This window comes from Pelodiscus sinensis, chromosome 3, assembly GCF_052426305.1.
Source record: "Pelodiscus sinensis isolate ZL-2025 chromosome 3, ASM5242630v1, whole genome shotgun sequence".
Classification (NCBI taxonomy): Eukaryota; Metazoa; Chordata; order Testudines; family Trionychidae; genus Pelodiscus; species Pelodiscus sinensis.
The window spans coordinates 201219698-201244733 of record NC_143054.1 but is presented as its reverse complement, the minus strand read 5'-3'; the positions used below and the strand labels follow the sequence as shown (position 1 = coordinate 201244733).

At 66.6% G+C, this 25036-nt stretch overlaps 1 protein-coding gene across 6 annotated transcripts in view; it reads right to left on the bottom strand.

Annotated features, from left to right (window-relative positions):
• Nucleotides 1-951: 951 nt before the first annotated feature.
• The window catches only part of SYNDIG1 (synapse differentiation inducing 1), a 51031-nt gene continuing 26946 nt past the window's right edge, over nucleotides 952-25036 (bottom strand). For 4 of the 6 annotated variants that reach the window (XR_016349324.1, XR_016349326.1, XR_016349328.1 and 1 more), the window contains exons 3-5: nucleotides 23453-23590; nucleotides 1573-2266; nucleotides 952-1500 (exon numbers count right to left, since the gene is read on the bottom strand). Coding sequence is in view for 1 of the 6 variants with exons in the window: in XM_075925866.2 (XP_075781981.1) it covers nucleotides 2108-2266; nucleotides 23453-23590 (297 nt within the window). In the remaining 5 variants the exon portion in view is untranslated. The other 2 variants (XR_016349327.1, XM_075925866.2) reach the window with 2 other exon arrangements.

Genomic DNA, 25036 nt, shown 5'->3' with positions numbered 1-25036 from the left:
CAGGGGAGGGTCACTGTGTCCCCCCCCCCATTGGAAATCAGCCGGGTGCCATGGTCAGGGGAGGGTCACTGTGTCCCCCCCCCATAGGAAATCAGCCGGGTGCCATGGTCAGGGGAGGGTCACTGTGCCCCCCCCCCATAGGAAATCAGCCGGGTGCCATGGTCAGTGGAGGGTCACTGTGTCCCCCCCCCCATAGGAAATCAGCCGGGTGCCATGGTCAGTGGAGGGTCACTGTGTCCCCCCCCCCATAGGAAATCAGCCGGGTGCCATGGTCAGTGGAGGGTCACTGTGTCCCCCCCCCCATAGGAAATCAGCCGGGGGCCATGGTCAGGGGAGGGTCACTGTGTCCCCCCCCCCATAGGAAATCAGCCGGGTGCCATGGTCAGGGGAGGGTCACTGTGCCCCCCCCCCATAGGAAATCAGCCGGGTGCCATGGTCAGGGGAGGGTCACTGTGTCCCCCCCCCATAGGAAATCAGCCGGGTGCCATGGTCAGGGGAGGGTCACTGTGTCCCCCCCCATAGGAAATCAGCCGGGTGCCATGGTCAGTGGAGGGTCACTGTGTCCCCCCCCCCCATAGGAAATCAGCCGGGTGCCATGGTCAGGGGAGGGTCACTGTGTCCCCCCCCCATAGGAAATCAGCCGGGGGCCATGGTCAGGGGAGGGTCACTGTGTCCCCCCCCCCATAGGAAATCAGCCGGGTGCCATGGTCAGGGGAGGGTCACTGTGCCCCCCCCCCCATAGGAAATCAGCCGGGTGCCATGGTCAGGGGAGGGTCACTGTGTCCCCCCCCCATAGGAAATCAGCCGGGTGCCATGGTCAGTGGAGGGTCACTGTGTCCCCCCCCCCATAGGAAATCAGCCGGGTGCCATGGTCAGGGGAGGGTCACTGTGTCCACAGCCAGAGCTCTCTGGCCCCCAGGTTTGAAGAAAAGGGCGTGTGTGTCGGGGGGGGGGGGGGGGGGGGGGGGCGAAGCAGCATGGAAACCAGCTGGTTATCCCAGGCAGGGCCAGGGGACACTGCTTACTGCCGTCCGTGGGTTGCAGGGCGGGGGGGGGCCTTTCCTGTCCACCTGGGCACTGGGGTAGGAGGGCGGAATGGCCCATGTCCTCTCCTGGGGTTGGGGGGTGCTAGAATGTGAGAGCGCGAGCGAGCGACTGAAGCGTCCTTTGCTGTTCTGGGTCTGTCGGCTCCGGGGCGGGCGGCCAAGTGTCTGACCCCGGGAGGCCGGGGACTCCTGCCCGCGGGCTGCTGGCCAAGCCGGTGCCGGTGCCTGAGCGTGTTCCCTGCGCGGGCGCGGCCCTGGCGCCGCCTGGCTGAAGCAGGCTTGGTTTGAGCCCAGGGCCCGCGCTAGGCCAGTGCCTTGCTCCACGTACTGAGCGTGGCTGGGGAGGCGTATGGTCCCGCCCCCGTTGCTCCCGTTTTTATGCGGGAAAGGAAACCCCCAGCTCCGTTTTCCTCCTCCGGCGCCGCCGTTCTGTGCTCGAGCCTCGATCCCCCGCCTCCGGCGCCACCCCCAGCTCCGTTTTCTGCCTCCGGCACCGCCGTTCTGTGCTCGAGCCTCGATCCCCCGCCTCCGGCGCCGCCGTTCTGTGCTCGAGCCTCGATCCCCCGCCTCCGGTGCCGCCGTTCTGTGCTCGAGCCTCGATCCCCCGCCTTCGGCGCCGCCGTTCTGTGCTCGAGCCTCGATCCCCCGCCTCCGGTGCCGCCGTTCTGTGCTCGAGCCTCGATCCCCCGCCTCCGGCGCCGCCGTTCTGTGCTCGAGCCTCGATCCCCCGCCTCCGGGCCGAAGGAAATGGGCACCCGTCCCTGCCCAGATCGTGCCTCTACGCGCCGGTGAGGGGCTCCCGGTGGAGTGCAGGGCAGTGTGGCCCCCGGAGCAGCTGGCGAGCCGGGGGGCCAGGCTCTAATGCTGCAGCAGAAGCGAGATCCTTGTAAACACAGTATTGCATAACCCAAGGGGCAGGAGACGAAGAGGTGCAGGATCAACCCGCTGCAGCGCCAGGGCCCCTCGTCCCAGCCCGGGCGTCCCAGGGGCACGTTGGAGGTCGCAGTCCCAGCCGGCCTCGCTTCCGGCGCTACAGCGCGGCCCGGCCGGCCCCTCACGGCTCATAGGTGGTTGTTTTTGGACAGGTAGGCGATCAGGGCCACGGCGACTCCCACGTAGATGCCGGTGCCGATGGTGATGGACAGCACGGCCAGGAAGAGCGCGCGCCGGGAGCTGGAGCTGGCTTGGTGGAAGTCGCCCTTGGCCACGGCCTTGTTCGTCTGCAAGAGAAACCGAGACAAGCGGCAGTGACTGACCCTGCCAGTGGGGCGGGCGCCCTGCCCTGCCGTGGAGACGCGCCTGCCGCTGCAGCGGGCTGGAGCAAGTGAACACGACCCACGGGGGCCTAAACCCCTTTGACAATGAGCTCTAGGCACCTAAACCACCCAGGCGGTGCGACGCTGGGCTCCCTTTAGAGATCAGGGCTGTACGAACTGAGCCCGGCCCCACGCAGGGACGCCCCGGGATCTCATGGCACCCTCTCCTGCCAGCCCCTCTCCCTTCCGGACGTGGCCATGCTCAGCGCTGCCCTTCCCAGACGGCATAGCCCACCACGGGGCCCACGGCCGAGGGGCCTTGCCGAAGAGCAGCCTGTTGCTAAGCTGCCTGCGGCCTCAGCCGCCCTTCCCCTATGAGGGCCACGCCTGCAGCCTCGGCAGCCCCTCCCCTACGAGCGCCACGCCTGCGGCCTCGGCAGCCCCTCCCCTACGAGCGCCACGCCTGCAGCCTCGGCAGCCCCTCCCCTACGAGCGCCACGCCTGCGGCCTCAGCCGCCCTTCCCCTACGAGCGCCACGCCTGCAGCCTCGGCAGCCCCTTCCCTACGAGCGCCACGCCAGCGGCCTCGGCCGCCCTTCCCATGCGAGCGCCACGCCTGCGGCCTCGGCAGCCCCTCCCCTACGAGTGCCACGCCTGCGGCCTCGGCCGCCCTCCCCTACGAGCGCCACGCCAGCGGCCTCGGCCGCCCTTCCCCTACCAGCGCCACGCCAGCGGCCTCGGCAGCCCCTTCCCTACGAGCGCCACGCCAGCGGCCTCGGCCGCCCTTCCCGTACGAGCGCCACGCCAGCGGCCTCGGCAGCCCCTTCCCTACGAGCGCCACGTCAGTGGTCTCGGCAGCCCCTTCCCTACGAGCGCCACGTCAGTGGCCTCGGCAGCCCCTTCCCTACGAGCGCCATGCCTGTGGCCTCGGCAGCCCCTTCCCGTACGAGCGCCACGCCTGCGGCCACGGCAGCCCCTTCCCGTACGAGCGCCACGCCAGCGGCCTCGGCAGCCCCTTCCCGTACGAGCGCCACGCCAGCGGCCTCGGCAGCCCCTTCCCTACGAGCGCCACGTCAGTGGCCTCGGCAGCCCCTTCCCTACGAGCGCCACGCCTGCGGCCTCGGCAGCCCCTTCCCTACGAGCGCCACGCCTGCGGCCTCGGCAGTCCCTTCCCTACGAGCGCCACGCCTGCGGCCTCGGCAGCCCCTTCCCTACGAGCGCCACGCCTGCGGCCTCGGCCGCCCTTCCCCTACGAGCGCCACGCCTGCGGCCTCGGCAGCCCCTTCCCTACGAGCGCCACGCCTGCGGCCTCGGCAGCCCCTTCCCTACGAGCGCCACGCCTGCGGCCTCGGCCGCCCTTCCCCTACGAGCGCCACGCCTGCGGCCTCGGCCGCCCCTTCCCTACGAGCGCCACGCCTGCGGCCTCGGCAGCCCCTTCCCTACGAGCACCACGCCAGCGGCCTCGGCAGCCCCTTCCCTACGAGCGCCACGCCTGCGGCCTCGGCAGCCCCTCCCCTACGAGCACCACGCCAGCGGCCTCGGCAGCCCCTTCCCTACGAGCGCCACGCCTGCGGCCTTGGCAGCCCCTTCCCTACGAGCGCCACGCCTGTGGCCTCGGCAGCCCCTTCCCGTACGAGCGCCACGCCTGCGGCCTCAGCCGCCCTTCCCCTACGAGCGCCACGCCTGCGGCCTCGGCAGCCCCTTCCCTACGAGTGCCACGCCTGCGGCCTCGGCAGCCCCTTCCCTACGAGCGCCACGCCTGCGGCCTCGGCAGCCCCTTCCCTACGAGCGCCACGTCAGGGGCCTCGGCAGCCCCTTCCCTACGAGCGCCACGCCTGCGGCCTCGGCAGCCCCTTCCCTACGAGCGCCACGCCTGCGGCCTCGGCAGCCCCTTCCCTACGAGCGCCACGCCAGCGGCCTCGGCCGCCCCTTCCCTACGAGCGCCACTCCTGCGGCCTCGGCAGCCCCTCCCCTACGAGCGCCACTCCTGCGGCCTCGGCAGCCCCTCCCCTACGAGCGCCACGCCTGCGGCCTCGGCAGCCCCTTCCCTACGAGCGCCACGCCTGCGGCCTCGGCAGCCCCTTCCCTACCAGCGCCACGCCTGGGGCCTCGACCGCCCTTCCCCTACCAGCGCCACGCCTGCGGCCTCGGCAGCCCCTTCCCTAAGAGCGCCACGCCTGCGGCCTCGGCCGCCCTTCCCATACGAGCGCCACGCCTGCGGCCTCGGCAGCCCCTTCCCCTACGAGCGCCACGCCTGCGGCCTTGGCCGCCCCTTCCCTACGAGCGCCACGCCTGCGGCCTCGGCAGCCCCTCCCCTACGAGCACCACGCCTGCGGCCTCGGCAGCCCCTCCCCTAGGAGCGCCACGCCTGCGGCCTCGGCAGACCCTCCCCTACGAGCGCCACGCCTGCGGCCTTGGCAGCCCCTCCCCTACGAGCGCCACGCCTGCGGCCTCGGCAGCCCCTCCCCTACGAGCACCACGCCTGCGGCCTCGGCAGCCCCTTCCCTACCAGCGCCACGCCTGGGGCCTCGGCCGCCCTTCCCGTACGAGCGCCACGCCTGTGGCCTCGGCCGCCCTTCCCCTACCAGCGCCACGCCAGCGGCCTCGGCAGCCCCTTCCCTACGAGCGCCACGCCAGCGGCCTCGGCCGCCCTTCCCGTACAAGCGCCACGCCAGCGGCCTTGGCAGCCCCTTCCCTACGAGCGCCACGTCAGTGGCCTCGGCAGCCCCTTCCCTATGAGCGCCACGCCTGGGGCCTCGGCCGCCCCTCCCATACGAGCGCCACGCCTGTGGCCTCGGCAGCCCCTTCCCTACGAGCGCCACGCCAGCGGCCTCGGCCGCCCTTCCCGTACGAGTGCCACGCCAGCGGCCTCGGCCGCCCTTCCCCTACCAGCGCCACGCCTGCGGCCTCGGCAGCCCCTCCCCTACCAGCGCCACGCCTGCGGCCTCGGCAGCCCCTCCCCTACCAGCGCCACGCCTGCGGCCTCGGCCGCCCTTCCCTACGAGCGCCACGCCAGCGGCCCCGGCCTCCCTTCCCATACGAGCGCCACGCCAGCGGCCTCGGCCGCCCTTCCCGTACGAGCGCCACGCCTGCGGCCTCGGCCGCCCTTCCCCTACCAGCGCCACGCCAGCGGCCTCGGCCGCCCTTCCCTACCAGCGCCACGCCTGCGGCCTCGGCAGCCCCTTCCCTATGAGCGCCACGCCTGCGGCCTTGGCAGCCCCTTCCCTACGAGCGCCACGCCTGCGGCCTCGGCAGCCCCTTCCCGTACCAGCGCCACGCCAGCGGCCTCGGCCGCCCTTCCCCTACCAGCGCCACGCCTGTGACCTCGGCCGCCCTTCCCGTACGAGTGCCACGCCAGCGGCCTCGGCCGCCCTTCCCTACCAGCGCCACGCCTGCGGCCTCGGCAGCCCCTTCCCTACGAGCGCCACGTCAGGGGCCTCGGCAGCCCCTTCCCTACGAGCGCCACGCCTGCGGCCTCGGCAGCCCCTTCCCTACGAGCGCCACGCCTGCGGCCTCGGCAGCCCCTTCCCCTACGAGCGCCACGCCTGCAGCCTCGGCCGCCCCTTCCCTACGAGCGCCACTCCTGCGGCCTCGGCAGCCCCTCCCCTACGAGCGCCACTCCTGCGGCCTCGGCAGCCCCTCCCCTACGAGCGCCACGCCTGCGGCCTCGGCAGCCCCTTCCCTACGAGCACCACGCCAGCGGCCTCGGCAGCCCCTTCCCTATGAGCGCCACGCCTGCGGCCTCGGCAGCCCCTCCCCTACGAGCACCACGCCAGCGGCCTCGGCAGCCCCTTCCCCTACGAGCGCCACGCCTGCGGCCTCGGCAGCCCCTTCCCCTACAAGCGCCACGCCTGCGGCCTCGGCCGCCCCTTCCCTACGAGCGCCACGCCTGCGGCCTCGGCCGCCCTTCCCCTACGAGCGCCACGCCTGCGGCCTCGGCAGCCCCTCCCCTACGAGCGCCACGCCTGCGGCCTCGGCCGCCCTTCCCTACGAGCGCCACGCCTGCGGCCTCGGCCGCCCTTCCCCTACCAGCGCCACGCCTGCGGCCTCAGCCGCCCTTCCCTACGAGCGCCACGCCTGCGGCCTCGGCCGCCCTTCCCCTACCAGCGCCACGCCTGCGGCCTCGGCAGCCCCTCCCCTACGAGCGCCACGCCTGCGGCCTCGGCAGCCCCTCCCCTATGAGCGCCACGCCTGCGGCCTTGGCAGCCCCTTCCCTACGAGCGCCACGCCTGCGGCCTCGGCAGCCCCTTCCCGTACGAGCGCCACGCCTGCGGCCTCGGCCGCCCTTCCCCTACCAGCGCCACGCCTGCGGCCTCGGCAGCCCCTTCCCTACGAGTGCCACGCCTGCGGCCTCGGCAGCCCCTTCCCTACGAGCGCCACGCCTGCGGCCTCGGCAGCCCCTTCCCTACGAGCGCCACGTCAGGGGCCTCGGCAGCCCCTTCCCTACGAGCGCCACGCCTGCGGCCTCGGCAGCCCCTCCCCTACGAGCGCCACGCCTGCGGCCTCGGCAGCCCCTTCCCCTACGAGCGCCACGCCTGCAGCCTCGGCCGCCCCTTCCCTACGAGCGCCACTCCTGCGGCCTCGGCAGCCCCTCCCCTACGAGCGCCACTCCTGCGGCCTCGGCAGCCCCTCCCCTACGAGCGCCACGCCTGCGGCCTCGGCAGCCCCTCCCCTACGAGCGCCACGCCTGCGGCCTCGGCAGCCCCTCCCCTACCAGCGCCACGCCTGCGGCCTCGGCCGCCCTTCCCCTACCAGCGCCACGCCTGCGGCCTCGGCCGCCCCTTCCCTACGAGCGCCACGCCTGCAGCCTCAGCAGCCCCTTCCCTACGAGCGCCACGCCTGTGGCCTCGGCCGCCGTTCCCGTACAAGCGCCACGCCAGCGGCCTCGGCAGCCCCTTCCCCTACGAGCGCCACGCCTGCGGCCTCGGCCGCCCCTTCCCTACGAGCGCCACGCCTGCGGCCTCGGCAGCCCCTCCCCTACGAGCGCCACGCCTGCGGTCTCGGCAGCCCCTTCCCTACGAGCGCCACGTCAGTGGCCTCGGCAGCCCCTCCCCTACGAGCGCCATGCCTGTGGCCTCGGCAGCCCCTCCCCTACGAGCGCCACGCCAGCGGCCTCGGCCGCCCTTCCCGTACGAGTGCCACGCCAGCGGCCTCGGCAGCCCCTTCCCTACCAGCGCCACGCCTGGGGCCTCGGCCGCCCTTCCCGTACGAGCGCCACGCCTGTGGCCTCGGCCGCCCTTCCCCTACCAGCGCCACGCCTGCGGCCTCGGCAGCCCCTTCCCTACGAGTGCCACGCCTGCGGCCTCGGCCGCCCTTCCCATACGAGCGCCACGCCTGCGGCCTCGGCAGCCCCTTCCCTACGAGCGCCACGCCAGCGGCCTCGGCCGCCCTTCCCCTACCAGCGCCACGCCAGCGGCCTCGGCCGCCCTTCCCATACCAGCGCCACGCCTGCGGCCTCGGCCGCCCTTCCCGTACGAGTGCCACGCCAGCGGCCTCGGCCGCCCTTCCCTACCAGCGCCACGCCTGCGGCCTCGGCCGCCCTTCACCTACCAGCGCCACGCCTGCGGCCTCGGCAGCCCTTCCCCTACGAGCGCCACGCCTGGGGCCTCGGCCGCCCTTCCCTACCAGCGCCACGCCTGTGACCTCGGCCGCCCTTCCCGTACGAGTGCCACGCCAGCGGCCTCGGCCGCCCTTCCCTACCAGCGCCACGCCTGGGGCCTCGGCCGCCCTTCCCGTACGAGCGCCACGCCTGCGGCCTCGGCCGCCCTTCCCCTACCAGCGCCACACCTGCGGCCTCGGCCGCCCCTTCCCTACGAGCGCCACGCCTGCGGCCTCGGCAGCCCCTTCCCTATGAGCGCCACGCCAGCGGCCTCGGCAGCCCCTTCCCTACGAGCGCCACGCCTGGGGCCTCGGCCGCCCTTCCCTACGAGCGCCACGCCTGCGGCCGCCCTTCCCCTACCAGCGCCACGCCTGCGACCTCGGCCGCGCTTCCCGTACGAGTGCCACGCCTGCGGCCTCGGCAGCCCCTTCCCCTACGAGCGCCACGCCTGCGGCCTCGGCAGCCCCTTCCCCTACAAGCGCCACGCCTGCAGCCTCGGCCGCCCCTTCCCTACGAGCGCCACGCCTGCGGCCTCGGCAGCCCCCTCCCCTACGAGCGCCACGCCTGCGGCCTCGGCAGCCCCTCCCCTACCAGCGCCACGCCTGCGGCCTCGGCCGCCCTTCCCCTACCAGCGCCACGCCAGCGGCCTCGGCCGCCCTTCCCTACCAGCGCCACGCCTGCGACCTCGGCCGCCCTTCCCGTACGAGTGCCACGCCAGCGGCCTCGGCCGCCCTTCCCTACCAGCGCCACGCCTGGGGCCTCGGCCGCCCTTCCCGTACGAGCGCCACGCCTGCGGCCTCGGCCGCCCTTCCCTACCAGCGCCACGCCTGTGGCCTCGGCCGCCCTTCCCCTACCAGCGCCACGCCTGCGGCCTCGGCGCTCAGCCTGGGAGCGGATCGCGCCGCAGAGCACCGCGGGGAAAACACCGCACAGGCCATGCCCAGAGGCCCTGACATCCACAGGCTCCGTCCCCACCCCCAGGATATTCACCAATTCCAGGGACACAGGAAGCAGGTGCCTGGCCCCCTCCTCCTGCAGGGCGCTCGTCGGGCTCTGGGGAGGGAGGGCGGGAGACTCGCACTCGCCGGCCCCACAGGGAACAGTTTGTGGGATGTGGCCTGAGGCCGCTTCCCCATCGCCACCCGCAGTGTTCCAGGGGGAGTCAGACAGGGCCGGGACTGGGTGATGCTCACTGGTAACTGGATAACCGGTAGCCCAGCTGGGCTGGAGCATCCCCCTTGCCCCCAGCAGCCGCCCCTCCACCCGCTGCAGGCTCAGCCCGCCCTAGCCAGATCAGCCGGCCGCGCGGTGGGCCTGGCTGGGCGGGAGCAGCCCCCCACTCTCAGCGCCGGTGGGGGCACGCCAGCCCAGCCAGACCCGCTGCACCACACCCACGGGGTCCCGCTTAACCGTCACTTTTAAGCGTCTGCCCTAGGAAACGCCCTGAGGCGGGTGCGGGGTGAAAAACACTCGTTGGGTTGATTGGATGGCGCTGCAAACCGAGGGGCCCAAGTCTCCCGGAAGGTGTGGCCCTGGGCGGAGCCCCACGTGGCCCTGGGCGGAGCCCCACGTGGCCCTGGGCGGAGCCCCACCCACTCCAGGCACAGGGCCCAGCGCCTGCACCACGGGGGCCATCTCCCAGGGCCCTGCCTTGTATTGCGAAATGCCCGGCTGCCTCGCGCGCAGGATTTGCCACTGGCCGGTCGCAGGTGGCTGAGCACAATTCTCTTTTGACGTTACACAGGTCCCAGAAAACCGGCCTGCGCTTTGGAATCCGTCTCCATCCACCTACAGATTCGGCGCTGAGAGGGATTGGGGGGGGGGGTCGATTCTCTGGTGACAGGAGAGGCCGAGATTCAAAACGCCAAAGCTCTGTAACCGTTAAAGCACAAATTGTCAACACCACGTCAGCCCACCACACCGATCTCCAGCCCCGCTCCAGGCGCTCTCCGGCCGCGGGCTCCTGCCTTGGCCTGTCTGCGGACGGCAGCTAGGAGCCAGGGAATCGCGTCTGGTGAAACTGACCAATACACATCCACCCCCTCCAAGTCTGATCGCTATTAGATCGGGATGTCTGTGCCGGGGCTAGACAGTGTGATACCAACCACCGAGCACAGACCTTTGACCCAGGTCAGTCGGTGACCAGTGAGAAAGTGAGTACCAGCCCAGAGTCAGACTGCCGGTAAATCTCAGAGTGCTGTGCAAATGAGGTCAGCGTCGTTACCCTCATTAAACACATGGGGAAACTGAGGCACGGAGCTGTGCAATGACTAATCAGGCCGGTGGCACAGCTGGGAATAGAACTTAGATCAGGAGGGGCCTGCCCTCCCCCCCACTGCACTCCAGCTACCAGGCCACAGGGCCTCCCAAGTGGCTTCTCTGCTCTGTGGGCTTCCTAGTATGCTGCCCGAGTAGCCTGGTGACTGAAGTCCAGCAGCTCGGTGCGCAGGGCTGGGGGGGGGCGCCCAGGCACAGCTCGGATGCCACTGCTTGGCATGCAGACACTGGCGCCAGTGCTTTGCTTTCCGGCCGCGTCCCGTGGCGCCTGCATTTGTCTCTTTCGCCGTCTCGCTCCTGAAGCAATTCGGAGCAGCCAAATGCCAATCCACGAGGCTGCGAAAAGGGCCGCGGCGGAGGGACTCCATTAGGAGAGCTGTCTCCTCTGATTGATCAGCCTCGTGCCTTGGGAGCAGAGCGCGCGAAGCGAACACAACACCGAGCAGCACATGAGCGGGGCTGGGCGCAGGCTGGGGAGAAGCAGCTCTAAGGACCGGCGCAGCCTCTGGGGCTTAAAGAGCAGCCTGCCCGGAGTCCTGCCGGGCCAGCGGGGGGGAGCTAACAGGGCCGAGGGGCAGAGAACACGATGAACGAGCTGGGGCCATTCAGCGCGCGTTGGACGGGGCGCTGGCTCCCGCACAGCCGGCTCATCCTTCCTGGGCCCCGGCTTCCCATGCACTTGAGTGCAGCTGCGCCCAACGCCCTGGCTGCCGGGCAGGCTGTGGCCCCGGCTGGAAGGAGCCCACGGCGGAGCCGAGTGGCAGGAAGGGCAGCGTGCAGCCACGCTCCTTGCACAGCCCGCGGTCGCTGGCTGAACGGTGTTCTCTGGAAGCCGGGGAAAAGCGCTGGGAAAATCCCCAGGCCTTGCTGCTTGGCCAAGCGCCTGACGTGAGGGCGGGGGCGTTTCCCCAGGCAGGGCGCCACACGTGGCTCGCGTCTGGGCAGGGGGCTAATCGGAATAGTGCAGCTCCAGGTACACGGTACCAGTCAGGGGCATCGCGCAGGGCGCCTCACCCGTCACCCACGGCGCTGCCACCTGGCTCCTCGGCCGCGCCGGCCCTTCCACCAGCCACGCAGCCGCCACAGGCCTCGGTGAGCCCCTAAAACCCACCCCGGCCTGAGCAGCAGGCGGGAAAGGTGGCTCCTGTCAGGCTGCACCGCGTGGAGGAGGCTGCCGCCCTCCTCGGCCACAGAAACAAGGAATGTTACGTGGGCGGCTTTTGTGCGCTGGGTCGCGTCTGGGCACGAGGCTCCTCCGTGTGCCGTGGGTCACACCTGGGCACGAGGCCCCCTCCTCCGTGTGCAGTGGGTCGCACCTGGGCACGAGTCCCGCCCTCCTCCGTGTGCAGTGGGTCGCACCTGGGCACGAGGCCCCCTCCTCCGTGTGCAGTGGGTCGCACCTGGGCACAAGGCCCCCTCCTCCGTGTGCAGTGGGTCGCACCTGGGCACGAGGCCCCCTCCTCCGTGTGCAGTGGGTCGCACCTGGACACAAGGTCCCCTCCTCCGTGTGCAGTGGGTCGCACCTGGGCACGAGGCCCCCTCCTCCGTGTGCAGTGGGTCGCACCTGGGCACGAGGCCCCCTCCTCCGTGTGCAGTGGGTCGCACCTGGCCATGAGTCCCCCCCTCCTCCGTGTGCAGTGGGTCGCACCTGGCCATGAGTCCCGCCCTCCTCCGGGTGCAGTGGGTCGCACCTGGCCATGAGTCCCGCCCTCCTCCGTGTGCAGTGGGTCACACCTGGCCATGAGTCCCGCCCTCCTCCGTGTGCAGTGGGTCGCACCTGGGCATGAGTCCCCCCCCCCCCGTGTAGTGGGTCGCACCTGGCCATGAGTCCCGCCCTCCTCCGTGTGCAGTGGGTCGCACCTGGGCACAAGCCCCCGCTCCTCTGTGACTGGGGCCTGGCCATGAGGAAGTCCATCAGATAAAGAGCGTCTCGCTATTACCATTTGGATGGCTGGTTCCCTTGCTTAAGGGGCTGTGGGGATTCTGCCTTCATGCACGGCTGAAATTTTGCATTCCAGGCGGTTCCAGAAAGTTGCATCGTAAGTAGAAATGCCGGAACTCAGACCCACAACCCACCCCGCTGAGGGACCAACGCTGGGAGGCCAGGACCAATGTGGCGAGCCGATTGGGGTGTCAGTTCAGAAGGCTGCAAGTGCCGGTCCTCATTGGCTGGAGCCGGAGGACGGCCTGTGTTGTGATTTCAGGCCGGTTGGGCTACCCCGCAAGCTGGAGCGGAACCCAGGTGTGGAAGTTGCCGGCAGGGTCCCGCTGCCGTTCAAAGGGTCGCAAGCTGCTGCCTGTCAGTGCGTCTGCTATTAAAAGCAACGGGACACTGCCCCGCGAATAGCCGGCTGTGGGAGCGGGCTCAGCCCGCCGCCGTGCGGCGTTTTGCACGTTCCTTCAGCGAGCCAGATTCCTGGCAGCCTCTCAGCACATCCGCGTGCGAGGTGTAAAAACCGACAGCACATCTCGTCCCAGTTCACACGCCGGCAGCTGAGCCTCCTGGAGCCAGGCCAGCGAGAGCTGCGCTGAGGGTGGAGTCCTGCCACTGAGAGCCTTGGCGAGATCCGCCCAGGCAGCGTGGGCCCCGTACGCGAGCGCCGAGGGCTGGGATCTCCAAGCGCACAGGGCTGGGGTTCTCTGCGCTCCCACAGAGACGGGAGAGCGTGACGGGCCTGGAAAGTCGTGTGAGCGACCCCCCCAGGCCGTGTCCCCGCTGTAATGGGCAGCATGGCTCTGGGCCAGGTTAGCAAAGGTGTCTCCCCAGGCCCACGCCTGCATTCCCGTGGATCGCTCCATGCGGCGCGGCGCCTCGTCCGTGGGGCACGCCTGCGTCTCCACCAGGAGCCCAGAGGCCGGGGCGGCGGCTTGCGAGAGCGCAGTGGAGACGGAAGAGCCAGTTTGTCAATGAGCGTGTCTGAAATGGGGGGTGACGAGAGCCTGTCCCTGTATTCAGACCCCGCCCCTCGCGGTGCTCAGCGCGGGCGAGCCTCGGAAGTATCACAAGACTCACAATTTGCTGGTCACTATTCTCCTAATACAAGGGCAGGCAATAATTTTAGACGGGGGGGCAACTTCAGAAATGTTTGAAGTGGCCCTAGGCCCCCCCAGAAGGGGTGGGGCCTTGGGCGGAAAGGGGCGGGGCCAGGACACAGATCGATTGGCCTGGGGGAGGGGGAGTGCATGAGTGCAGCATCAGGGGAACCCCGAATGCCTTGTCACAGCAGGTCTCATCCTACACAAAGGGAAGGTGTGGCTGCCCGAATTCACTTGCAAGCAATAAGAATAGTCCTCAAGCAGGAAGGGAAAACAAAGGACGCTCAGCGCAGTAACACCCAATCCAACTGCCTAGCCAGGGACTTCCTCCCAAGAGGGGCACTGGAACGTACGAGGGGCACAGCGCTGACGGCTCCTCTCTTCCTTAGCGCTCACCCCCTGCGCCGGGGAAGGCGACGGAACAGCCCCTGGGCCCTGGGCCCGAGGTCCTGGCGGGAGTTGGCCAGAGAGCTTGGCAGCCTGTGGCGGGAGAGTTTGCTTGGCAGCTCAGTTTCGCAAGTCGCTAATAGAAAGACTTTTCTCTATTTTTCTTGGAACCGTTTCTGCTGTTTCTGCCTCGTGACTTCTGCTGGCTTTGACCGTATCGCTTTGCAGCTCAACAACTGGCTTATTGTTTCACCCCATACAGGGGTCTGAGGCACAGCACCGGGGCTCTTCATGCCTCACGCTCAGGTCGTGTCTCAGTTCTATTTGTGGACCACCTGCTGGATGGGCAGGACTCGCATTAGGGGTCAGTGCGGGGGGGGGGAGGCGCGTTCGGGTCTCCCTGCAGCGTGACCCAGGCTGGCGAGAGCCCTGGTGCGACTGGCAGACCAGAGTTACACAAACCTGCGGGAGCGGCCCACATGCTGGCGGCTGGTGGTGAGCAGTCCAGGTTGGACTCTCCCGGGCACCTTGGGAAACTTCCTAGCCGGCTGGTGCCAGGAAGGGGGCTGGGTGCTCGGAGGGGAGGTGGCGCTCGGATGCCAGATGTGCTGGGAAATCTGGGAACGCTCGAGAGCAGCGACACTCTGGGCCGTCCCCAGCAGCAGCCGTTTGCCAACGCCCAGTCCCGGGGGCGGCGTGGTCAGGTGCAGGGAGACGCCCAAGCCTGACATGCCCCGCCCCACCCCTCCTGGCTTTCCCTTTTGTTCAGAATCTCATGGAGTCGGGGGCCTTGGTGCGTCCCTTTGGGAGTGACACGAGAAGGCCGGAAGCAGCAAATACCCACCCTGGCAGATTAGAAACGTGACTGAACGTCTGCCGGGAGGCTCGCGACACGGACGTCACGAGGGCACTGGGCGGCCGTTGGACAAAGACGTGCCAAGCGTTCCACAGGGGAGGGGACGCCAGACACACACCGGCACGGCGGCGAGGTGGCAGGACTACGTGGGCAGGCGGGGGGGCAGTCGTCAAAGTGCTGCAAAAAGGGTGCAGATCAGTTGGTGGCATGTTGAGCCCAGGAGCGAGTTGTCAAGACGCCGGTGGGCCCTGGGCGCCGCGCTCAGGGACCGAGGGGGACAACCTGGAGAGTCCAGAGGAGAGCCGCACACTGGCAAGACTGAGGCGTGAGGCCAGACGACGGAGCAGGGACGTGAGAGCGACCTCAGCCATGGGCGGGGCTGGCACAGAGAGGACAGCGACCGGCCATTGCCCATGCTCATCCTAGCAGGCTAAGCTTACATTCTTAAAAGCACGTGGGAGCGGCCGGACGGGGTCAGACCAACGGTCCATCCACCCAGGGTCCTGTCGGCCCAAGGGGCCAGTGCCAGGTGCCCCAGAGGGAGTGCACAGAACAGGGAACTGTCAAGTGATCCCTCCCAGCCTCTGACGCACGGAGACCAGGGACACCTCCCTGGCCACGAGCCATCAAGGGACCTGGCCTCCCTGAAAACAGATTTCTCTAGCCAGAAACGGGGCTTTCACCCCCCCACACACACTGACAAAACCAAATCACTTGGGGTTTTATCAAAATTGTCCATAGAACGGTTCCATTTTTCAGCAAAACATCAAGAAAACGATTGTAACCCAAGTATGAGGCTCCGCTGCCATGGTGCCTTACGGGGCTGTAGCGTGAGCTCCTCGGCATGCTGGCTGGAGATGAATCATGTCTACTCATATTTGGGAGAGCATTGCATCATGGGACATGTAGTCTGGCAAGGGAGCCTGGCCCTCGAAGGAGAACAGGAACAGGGGGAAATGAAACTAGGCGCTCCAAGTCACCGTGTTTCGCTTTTGGTTTGCTTTTCTTTCAAAATCTATTTTTTTCCCTGCAAAATCCGACACTTTCTGGCAACCCCCCATTTTCTAACAGAACCCAGCTGGGAAACGTGCAGCCAGCCCCTTGGTTTTCTTAGTGAATCTAGCCCTGTGGAGCCCACTGGAGCCCGGCTCTGGGACCGCGGTGGTTTTGTTTGTCGGGAACTCTGGGCTTTACCAGCCACTAGGTTCATGGACTCAGCAAGATGAGGTGGGAAGGGACCCCAAAAAGTCAAGTCCAGTCCCCTGCAGCGAGGCAGGGCCAAGGAGCTCTAAACCAGCCCTGGTCTCAAACACGCCCTGCCCCGGGCGGGGATCCTGCAGCCTGCCGGGGAAGGTGATGCCAGAGGTTGGGGATGCTGGTCGCAGGAACGTTCCCGAATAGCCAACCTAACCCTCCCTTGCTGCAGATTCTTTCTTGCCTTCCCTTCTGTAGCATCTATTCTCGGAGCTCTGGAGCGGCAGCTCAGCACCGACGCCCACGCTGCTCGACGTCTTTCCCAGTTGATTTCAAAGGCAATTTTTAGAAGATTTTACTTCTGAAAAACAAAGCGCGGAGAGAGCCAACATTTCCCACTCTGAGCAGCTGGGAAATCGGCAATTCGCAAGAAAGGAGCAGGTAACATCCAGGCCAGAAACCAACGAGCATCGAATCCCACAAGAGAACGAGCCAAGAGAAGCCGGGCAAGAGTTAGGCGTGCTATGACCGGGGAGCGCTCGCACCCCAGAGGGGGATGCAGCAAAGAGCTGCCCTGCGTGCGGAAGAGAAGCCGTGAAACGAACCCTGGCTCTGAAGGAGCAAGGGAAAGGCGGCAGGTGAATCGAATACACCCACAGAACTGACCCAGCCGCTGGATTCGTTCCACGGTTTAACAGCACGGGAGGAAGCGACAAACCCTCTCCCATCGGGTGCTGCTCCACCGCCAACATCACGTTGAAATCACCCACAATTTCTCCCTCCTGACAGTGTCATTGGGTCTGGGGATCCGCCTGCCAAGGGCCCCCTCTCGAGCGCCCGTTGGCTGAGGACACGTGCCCACAAGCACCCACTGTGGTGACTGGCTCCGGGGGCCCGGCTGCCCTTTCTTCTCTGTTGCCAGCCGCCCGAGCAGCTACTGGGGTTGGGGAAGGGGACCCAGCTTGTCCGCTCCTCTGGGTCTCAGCCCAGGGACCCTGTGACTAGCAGCTGCCTGCTACAGTCCTTACTGCCCACTACTCCTCAGTCCCTGGGCCACGTCCCAAGGAGCCGCTCCAGCCTTGCCCTGGCTCAGGGCTTTGTCTCACAGTCCTCAAGCCCCTGGCCAGGGCTCTGCAATTCGCCCTAGTCCCCCATGGCTGGGCCTGGGCTGCAGCCAGGACTGCGCTGTCCAAGGTACCGCTGCCTTCCCAGCCAGTCCCTGGGCCTGCCTGCCTTGAGCTGCAGCAGGGAACTGCCTGGCCCCGGCCCAGCAGCAGCTTTATACCAGCTTGCTAGGCCCTGATTGGCTGCAGCAGAGGCAGCCACTCTAGCTTGCCTGGAGGACTTCTCCGCTGCTCTTTTCCCTGGGATGGGGTGGGGCAAGGCGTGACACAGTGGGGGGGGGGGTCCACTCTGTAACCCGGTGCCCCCACCTGGCTGCGCTGCGCGATTCCCACCAACTCACCCACCTGTGGATTGGCCCAGACACCCAGTCCCAGCCTGAGCAGGGAACAAGGCTCTTCCCAGGGGGAGACGGCACCTGGCTGGGGGCGGGGCCTGGGCAGAGGCAGCGCGTGGGGGAAGCAGACTGACCAGAGTAGGGGGATTGAGGGGCCTATCACCCCTTCCCCCAAGGGGACCAGGGCTGTCGGCCTGTCCGCACAGGTCTGCATCGGCCCCATGCGGCGCAGTGTCTCGGAGCAGCAATAACCCCTCTCGATTCTACTGCCCGGCAGAGTCGCATCTTGCTGCAGACGGGGGTGCAGGGTTGGGGGCTCCCCGATGCGCCATCCCACAAGGCCACAAGCCTGCAGCAGGGGGCTTCGGCCCTGGCCCTCCCTGTCACCCCCCCCCGGCTGTGTCTACATATGAGAGGGGGGTGGGTGTGATTCTCCTGCTTGAGCGCCCACAGTTGTGCCAGCGCGCACCGAGCTAGCCTGCATGGAAACGGGAGGGCAGCCAACACGGCCGAGGAGCATTGCTGAGCTGTGCCACACACCGGCCTGCCCACAGCGCTGCTCGATCTCGGCTCTCCCCGCCCCGGCCGCTCCAGCCCGCTCGCTGGGGTATAAGTCCCATCCCTCGCTCCCCGCTCAGCCTTCACCGAGGAAACCCCGCCTCCCGCGGTGACAGAGGTGCACGGCCATAGCTGGTTGCCGGGCTGGTATTGTGTATTAGCGGGCGCCAGACGGGCAGGGGCAAGAGTTCCGCTCCCCTAAAGCATTCTGGGATTTCAGACTCTGGCCTCATTTGCATTCAGAACAAACCCAGTTTCAAAATCCTCCACGGAGGCAAACTGTGGGGGGAAGTCAGGAATTCGGAGGGTTCATTTTGACTCTTCTGAGTAGCGTGTTACACTGCACAGCGCACACTGCAAAACAGAGACAAGGCACAACCCCCGGAAGCTGCTTCAGAACAGCAGCTCGGGCCAGGTCGTTGCCAAGCCATGTCGCCGCTGGCGGAACGGGCCGTGCTCTCGCACAAGCTGGCCTGGCTCGGGCCCTAGCGCAGACGGTCCCACTGACGAGTCTCTGACCTGTTGCAGGGCGAGGCGCTGGCCCCCACCACACACAGCTTTGGAATCTCAGACCCAGCGCCTCCCTTTTGCCAACTTGCGCCCGCCGCGGGGTTGGGCGCCCGCCGTGGCCGTGGCTGGTTGCAGCTCCCACCGATGGAAACCCGTCCCAGGGGCTGTGGCACTGAGCGACCCTTTCAGGGACTCGCAGGCGTTCACAACGGCAGACGGCCAGATGCCGGGGTCTCTGCGGCAGCTCCCTTGTGCTGGGGGTGGGGCGGTTCCATTTTAGCTCAGAGGCAGCCGTGTGAACACGACCCCAGTGCCCGCTCCCTGCCGCTGGCAAAAGCTCTTCTCAAGCAGGAGGCGCCGGGCAGCCTGCGAGACCTGGTTCCCGGCTCCCGGCCGCCTCGGCCTTCCAAAGGCTCCGTGGCCATGTGGTGAACTGTCCAAAGGCAGGGCCACGGCTGCGCGGTTTGGACTGTGAAAGGCCCGGGCACTACTGGACTGGGCGCGTCGGGGGAGGGGCCGGCATTTTAGTCTGTGCCAGGATCGGGGACTGGGGCCCCCGGCGTCATGTCACTAAATTACCAGCGCGATGCCCACGGCCGGTCCCGCCACGGGGCCCACTGAGCTCAGCGGAAGCTGCCGAGGCGCCGCGTTTCCAAAGCCCCATTGGCTCCATCCGAGACCTAAGCCCGTCAGCCGCCTGGTTTCACAGGGCTCAGCCGCAGCGCAGAGCTGGGCCGGGACGCCCCGCGACGGAAACGCAGAGGAGAGCCCGTAGCAACGGCCACGACGACGGCGCTTTAGCTCCGTGAGCCGGGCCAGGGGCCGGAACAGCCACCGCGCCCGGCTTTCCTGGGGAACGGGCTGGGGAGGGGAAGTCGGGCGCTTCCCAGCCTCAGCCAGCAGACGGTCGACTTCCAGCCGCTGCCGCCTGCTGCGGGGCTCTCGGGAGCACGTTTCCCAGAGCTCCTGAGTCAGCTAATTCCACCGCTCAGTTCATTTGGGCCTGAGGCAGCGGCGAACGGTTAGTCCATTAGCCAGTATCACTGCAGCCTTCCCGAGGAGACAGGCTGTTTGTAACCCAAACGGCCCTTCGCCGCATTCAGCCGCCTTGTCTCCCAGAGGTGCCGGGTATGATGTAGTTGGGGTACCTTGCTGGGGCTGTGGGCGACCTCTGCTGTCTGTAGCACGACCCAGCAGGGCAGGGGGTGGGTCATTATGCAAAGGGGGCTCCAAACCTGTCTGACCAGCTACCCCCCAGGGAGAGAAACAAAGGAAGAGGGAATGCCGTGCCTGGCTGGGGGCAGGGCTGGAAGAGAGGGGGTTAGTCTCTGTCTGGTATCATGGAGGAAGCAGCCTAGGCAACAGGCTGGGATTTAGGGGCCCAGTCTCCCCCATCTCAAGGGGGCCTGAGGCATCCTAGCCCAGCTCTGTGACCAGATTCCATCTGTGCTGTGCTGTATCCTGGAGAGGCAATAAACTTCCACTATTCCACCGGCTGGTGCAGTCTGTTCGTGCCATTTCGGGGTGCAGGAGACGGGGGACCCCCAACGCGCCGTCACACTTGGCTAGGCAGTTGGCGCATTGGGCAGAGGGGCCAGCTCTGGACCTGGGGGGCAGGGCACTGCCGGGGGGCAGGACTCCAGGCCTTGCTCCAAGGTGGGTGGAGCAGGGCTTTGAAAACAGGCCCCCACGCTCCAGCAGCCTGCCCGGCCTGGGGCCCCAGGGTGCCACGGAGGGAGGACTCTCGCCCTCTGGCCTTTCCTGGGGAAACTCTGACCTGCTTAGGTGGCCACTTGCGGGGTGGGACTCCCCTGGGTGCCTGCAGATGTGGGGCACACAGGGGGATGGGTGGGACAGCCCATGCCAGGCACTCCTGGCTCCAGGCCCTGTGGGAGCTTCCGACTGACCCCTTCCCGGGGTACGCCTCGGCGGTTCCGACTGTCCCCTTCGCAGGGTACGCCTCGGCGGTTCCGACTGTCCCCTTCCCGGGGTACGCCTCGGCGGTTCCGACTGTCCCCTTCCCGGGGTACGCCTCGGCGGTTCCGACTGTCCCCTTCCCGGGGTATGCCTCGGCGGTTCCGACTGTCCCCTTCCCAGGGTACGCCTCGGCGGTTCCGACTGTCCCCTTCCCAGGGTACGCCTCGGCGGTTCCGACTGTCCCCTTCCCAGGGTACGCCTCGGCGGTTCCGACTGTCCCCTTCCCATATCAACGTGTCCCACATGAATTCCGCCTGCCAGGCTGCCGTTCCGTCACACAGCTCCACAAGAGCCCTGTGAAGTCCCTCGTCCACCCCATGGAAATCAGGCATTTCTGTAACCCCCTGGCCCTCTATCACAAGGCAGTGCGCTGACAGCGGAGGCTCTGCATGGAGTGGAACAGGCGGGAGGCTCCGTTAGCACTTCCTGGAGCAGCAGCGTTAGTGACCCAGCAACAATAAATGAGGGCCCTGGCCAGAGCACTGGGTCCCAAAGGCACCAGCACAGAACAGCTCTCTCAGCGGCAGGAAACCCTTTCACAGGGGCTGCAGGGCGCCAAGCCGCCGTGTTGCGGCGCCAGCGAGGGACGCCCACTCCCAGCGTTCTCCTGCAAACCCCGGAGGCAGGCCTGGAGTAACCAGTGCCCCTCCCACAGGGAGAAACTTGCCGGGATCTCTGCCCACAATCGGTCTCCACCCTCTGCCGGCCGCAGAAGTAAAGCTCCAGGGCTCGCGACATTGGAAATAAAACAGCGTCCTGCCTAGTCCCTCCTTCGGTGGCAGGGGAGGGGTTAAAGGCCAGGGCTCCGAACAGCTCAGAGGTTTAGGTTCACGCCTGTAGGTGGATTTCCGACAAACAGGGCGAGTGGAGGACCACGCGGGGACACTGAACCATACAACCAAACAGTATCCAAAAGGAACAGCCATTCGTTAGGCAAGCAGCAAACCGTACACACAAGTGCTACCATGACACCTTTGGCCTTGGAGTGTCAGCGTATCGTGAGTGGCCCGGCCGACTCGGCCCAGGTCACACTCCCCTGCTTACAGGTCAGCAGCTTACAAATGAGCATTAAACTGCCCTTCCCCAGTGTGACACTACAGCCACCTTCTTGCTGGCCCTTTACATCGCACGTTATTTTAAATTAACATCCGCGCCCACGTCCTCCCATGGTCTCAGACAGCGTTCTACTGACAATCGCCAGTCTCAAAACCACTAACGACAAACCTTGCTCGAGCCAGCTATACCCAGCACAAACCGTCCCGGGTTACGTGCTTGCCGGCTCTTCCTTTCCCACAAACTGCCGTCTCCAACCCATCTCTGACTTTTGTCACACGAGCAACTTCAGTTTCCCATATTCCTCCACGTGCTCAGAGCCGAACTCTGGCTGCATTTGTACCTTAAAACCATCCTCTAGGGGACATGACACGGGAACCTGCATTTTCAGGTTCCGTTGATCTTACGGGCCTCGGACGTACCTGGGTACATACATACAACACCGCTACACTTCAGGGCTGGGAGGTTCTGCAGTCAGCCTGGAACGCGAGTGATTGCAGGACTGCGAGGCAAAGCTCCAACCGGCATATGCTCCCATGGTCTTCTATGTTTGCCTGGCACTGGCAGCACGCTGCTTTAGAACCACTGATGGGTCCAGCGGTTACATTACCCAATGTGCCGTGGGGGGGGCTGTCTGCTCTAACCCGGGGTCCCCCTGCATTGTGATGTGATTTCCACTGACCCACCCACCTGTGGATTGGCCCAGACACCTAGTCCCAGCCTGAGCAGGGAACAAGGCTCTTCCCAGGGGGAGAGAGAAAGGGAGGGAGGCGGAGACGGCACCTGGCTGGGGGGCAGGGCCTGGGAGCTGGGCAGTCGGGTCTGGAAAAACATGGAGAGAAGAGACTAAGCTGAGTACTGGGGTGTGAGGGGTCGGTGGACCCCTCCCCCAAGGGGTCTGAGGCTGCCTGGCCCTGACCCCTGTAACCACATCACGTCTGTGCTGGGCTGTATCCTGGAGAAGCAAAACTCTCTCTATTCTACTGGCTGGCGGAGTCTCATTTTGCTGCTACGGGGGTGCAGGATTGGGGGGTCCCCGACGTGCTATCACACTCTCAGTCTGAGAGACTCGTCAGGCATGTCTGGCTTTACGAAGACACGCTGGCCGGAGCCGGAGCGGGGTCAGGGATACTGGCCAGACTGTGAAGTGGAGCTGGAAACGATTTCGGAGGCGAACGAGGACGAACAGTCAAAGGAGGAAGTTGTCTGAGTGCAAGGAATTCCCAGAACAATTCCATCTCGGTGGGAACCCAAATGGAATTTTCAGCTCGCCCGTCTGCCCGCCCGGCACACGCTTGTCAATTTCCCAGGCCAGAAAATGAAATGGACAGAGCCTCCCATCTTGCTTCCTTGGGCAGGCAGAGCGCGAATCTGACCGGAGCCTCCCGGGTGGGCTCCGAGAACTCCCATTTAGTGTTTCCTGGGGGCCACGGACGCTTTTCAGCAAAACTGAAATTTTCCCCAAATGGCATTTTTCAATAGAAATTGCCGACTCTCGACTAAGGAGCAACACGAGAGCAGAGCACGGGACTCAGAGCTCCGGGCTCTGCTAGCGTCGGGACGGTTAAACACGCAGGTAGAGCAGAGCACGGGACTCAGAGCTCCGGGCTCTGCTAGCGTCGGGACGGTTAAACACGCAGGTAGACCAGAGCACGGGACTCAGAGCTCCGGGCTCTGCTAGCGTCGGGACGGCTAAACACGCAGGTAGAGCAGAGCACGGGACTCAGAGCTCCGGGCTCTGCTAGCGTCGGGACGGCTAAACACGCAGGTAGAGCAGAGCACGGGACTCAGAGCTCCGGGCTCTGCTAGCGTCGGGACGGCTAAACGCGCAGGTAGACCAGAGCACGGGACTCAGAGCTCCGGGCTCTGCTAGCGTCGGGACGGCTAAACACGCAGGTAGACCAGAGCACGGGACTCAGAGCTCCGGGCTCTGCTAGCGTCGGGACGGCTAAACGCGCAGGTAGAGCAGAGCACGGGACTCAGAGCTCCGGGCTCTGCTAGCGTCGGGACGGCTAAACGCGCAGGTAGACCAGAGCACGGGACTCAGAGCTCCGGGCTCTGCTAGCATCGGGACGGCTAAACACGCAGGTAGACGCCGCCGTCTGTGCACACCCTGTGACGCACTCACCAGAGACCCACACGCCCCGGAGCTCCTAGCTCCCCGCGGCCTGGGGGTGGGACCCAGCGGCCCCTCCCCACCCCAGGCGGCCGCGCTGTGAGCGAGCAGGCGAGATTCTGACCTTACCTCGTGGGACAAGTAAAAGGCAGCGATGCCCAGGGGCCAAAAGCAGCAGAGCATGGAGAAGACGCTGAGGCCGAGATGGTCGCGGGGGGGCATCATGAGGAAATCGTCTTCGCTCTCGGTGTCGCTCGAGTAGTCGCTCTGCAGGAGAAAGCAGAGGCCGGTCAGCGCGGCTGTGGCGCAGCCTGCGAGGATCCGCTCCGGAACCTCCCCAGCCTGGCCGTTCTGGGCACGGGTTGTGAACCACGCGCTGGCCCAGTGTCCAAACCCGCCCTCCGCCATGAGAGGCCCTTAACCGGGGCCACTGGGGTGCAGTGTCAGTTCCTTGCGGGTTGCTATGCGTGGGCTGCGGGGGACCCCCCGGCGGCTGTCTGCAGCACGGCCCAGCGGGGGGGGGCCTACCGCCCCAGGGCAGTGGCTAAAACCAGTTCCACAAGCTCAGGGAAGAGGCTGAGCACAGGAAGCGTGTGCCAGGGGAAGGGGCACTTTTTTGGGCTGGAATCGTGGAGGAACCAGTCTAAGGAGGGGCTGGAATCCAGGGGCCTAGGGACCCATCTCAAGGGGGCTGAGGTATCCTGGCCCAGACTCCGGTAACCACACACGTCTGTGCAGGGCTGTATCCTGGAGAAGCAATAACCCCCCGTTCTACCGGCTGCTGGAGTCTGTTCTTGCTGCTCTGGGGGTGCAGGAACGGGGGAACCCCAACTGCGTCATCACAGCCACAAAGCAAGCCAGCCCGGGACCTCGGAGCAGGCTGGGGGCCTGGCTTTGCCAAACTCCATCCCATGCCCCCCTTGACGGCACTGGGCAGGGCGCCCCCAGCACCGGCCTGTGACTCAGCAGAGCTCGATCTCAGCTCCCCCCATGTGGATGAGAAGCTGGATATGAGTCAACAGGGTGCCCTGGTAGCCAAGAGGGCTAATGGCATGTTAGGAGGCATTAAGAGGAGCACTGCCAGCAGATCCAGAGATGTCATTATTCCCCTTTATTTGGCTTTGGTGAGGCCACATCTGGAGTATTGTGTTCAGTTCTGGGCCCCCCACTACAGGAAGGATGCGGACACATTGGAGAGGGTCCAGCGGAGGGCAACCAAAATGATTAGGGGGCTGGAGCACATGACCTGTGAGGAGAGGCTGAGGGACTTGGGTCTGTTTAGTCTGCAGAAGAGAAGAGTGAGGGGGGATTTGAGAGCAGCCTGCAACTCACTGCAGGGGGGTTCCAAAGAGGCTGGCGAGAGGCTGTTCTCAGTGGGGGCAGAACAAGGAGCAATGGGCTCAAGTTGCAGGGGGGGTCCAGGTTGGAGATTAGGAAAAACTCTTTCCCTAGGCGGGTGGGAAGCGCTGGGCTGGGTTCCCTGGGGAGGGGTGGAATCTCCATCCCTACTCCCTAGGGGTTAACGACTCTCGGTTTGACAGGGCCCGGGCTGGGCTGATTGAGTCGGGTTGGTCCTGCTTTGGGCAGGGGCTGGACGACTCCTGAGCTCCCTGCCCGCCTGGGGTTGTGATTCGAGGACGACTAACTACCCTTCCCAGTGCTCGTTACAGACGCCAGACGGCTAAACAGAGACAAGGCGGGGGAGGGGGATGA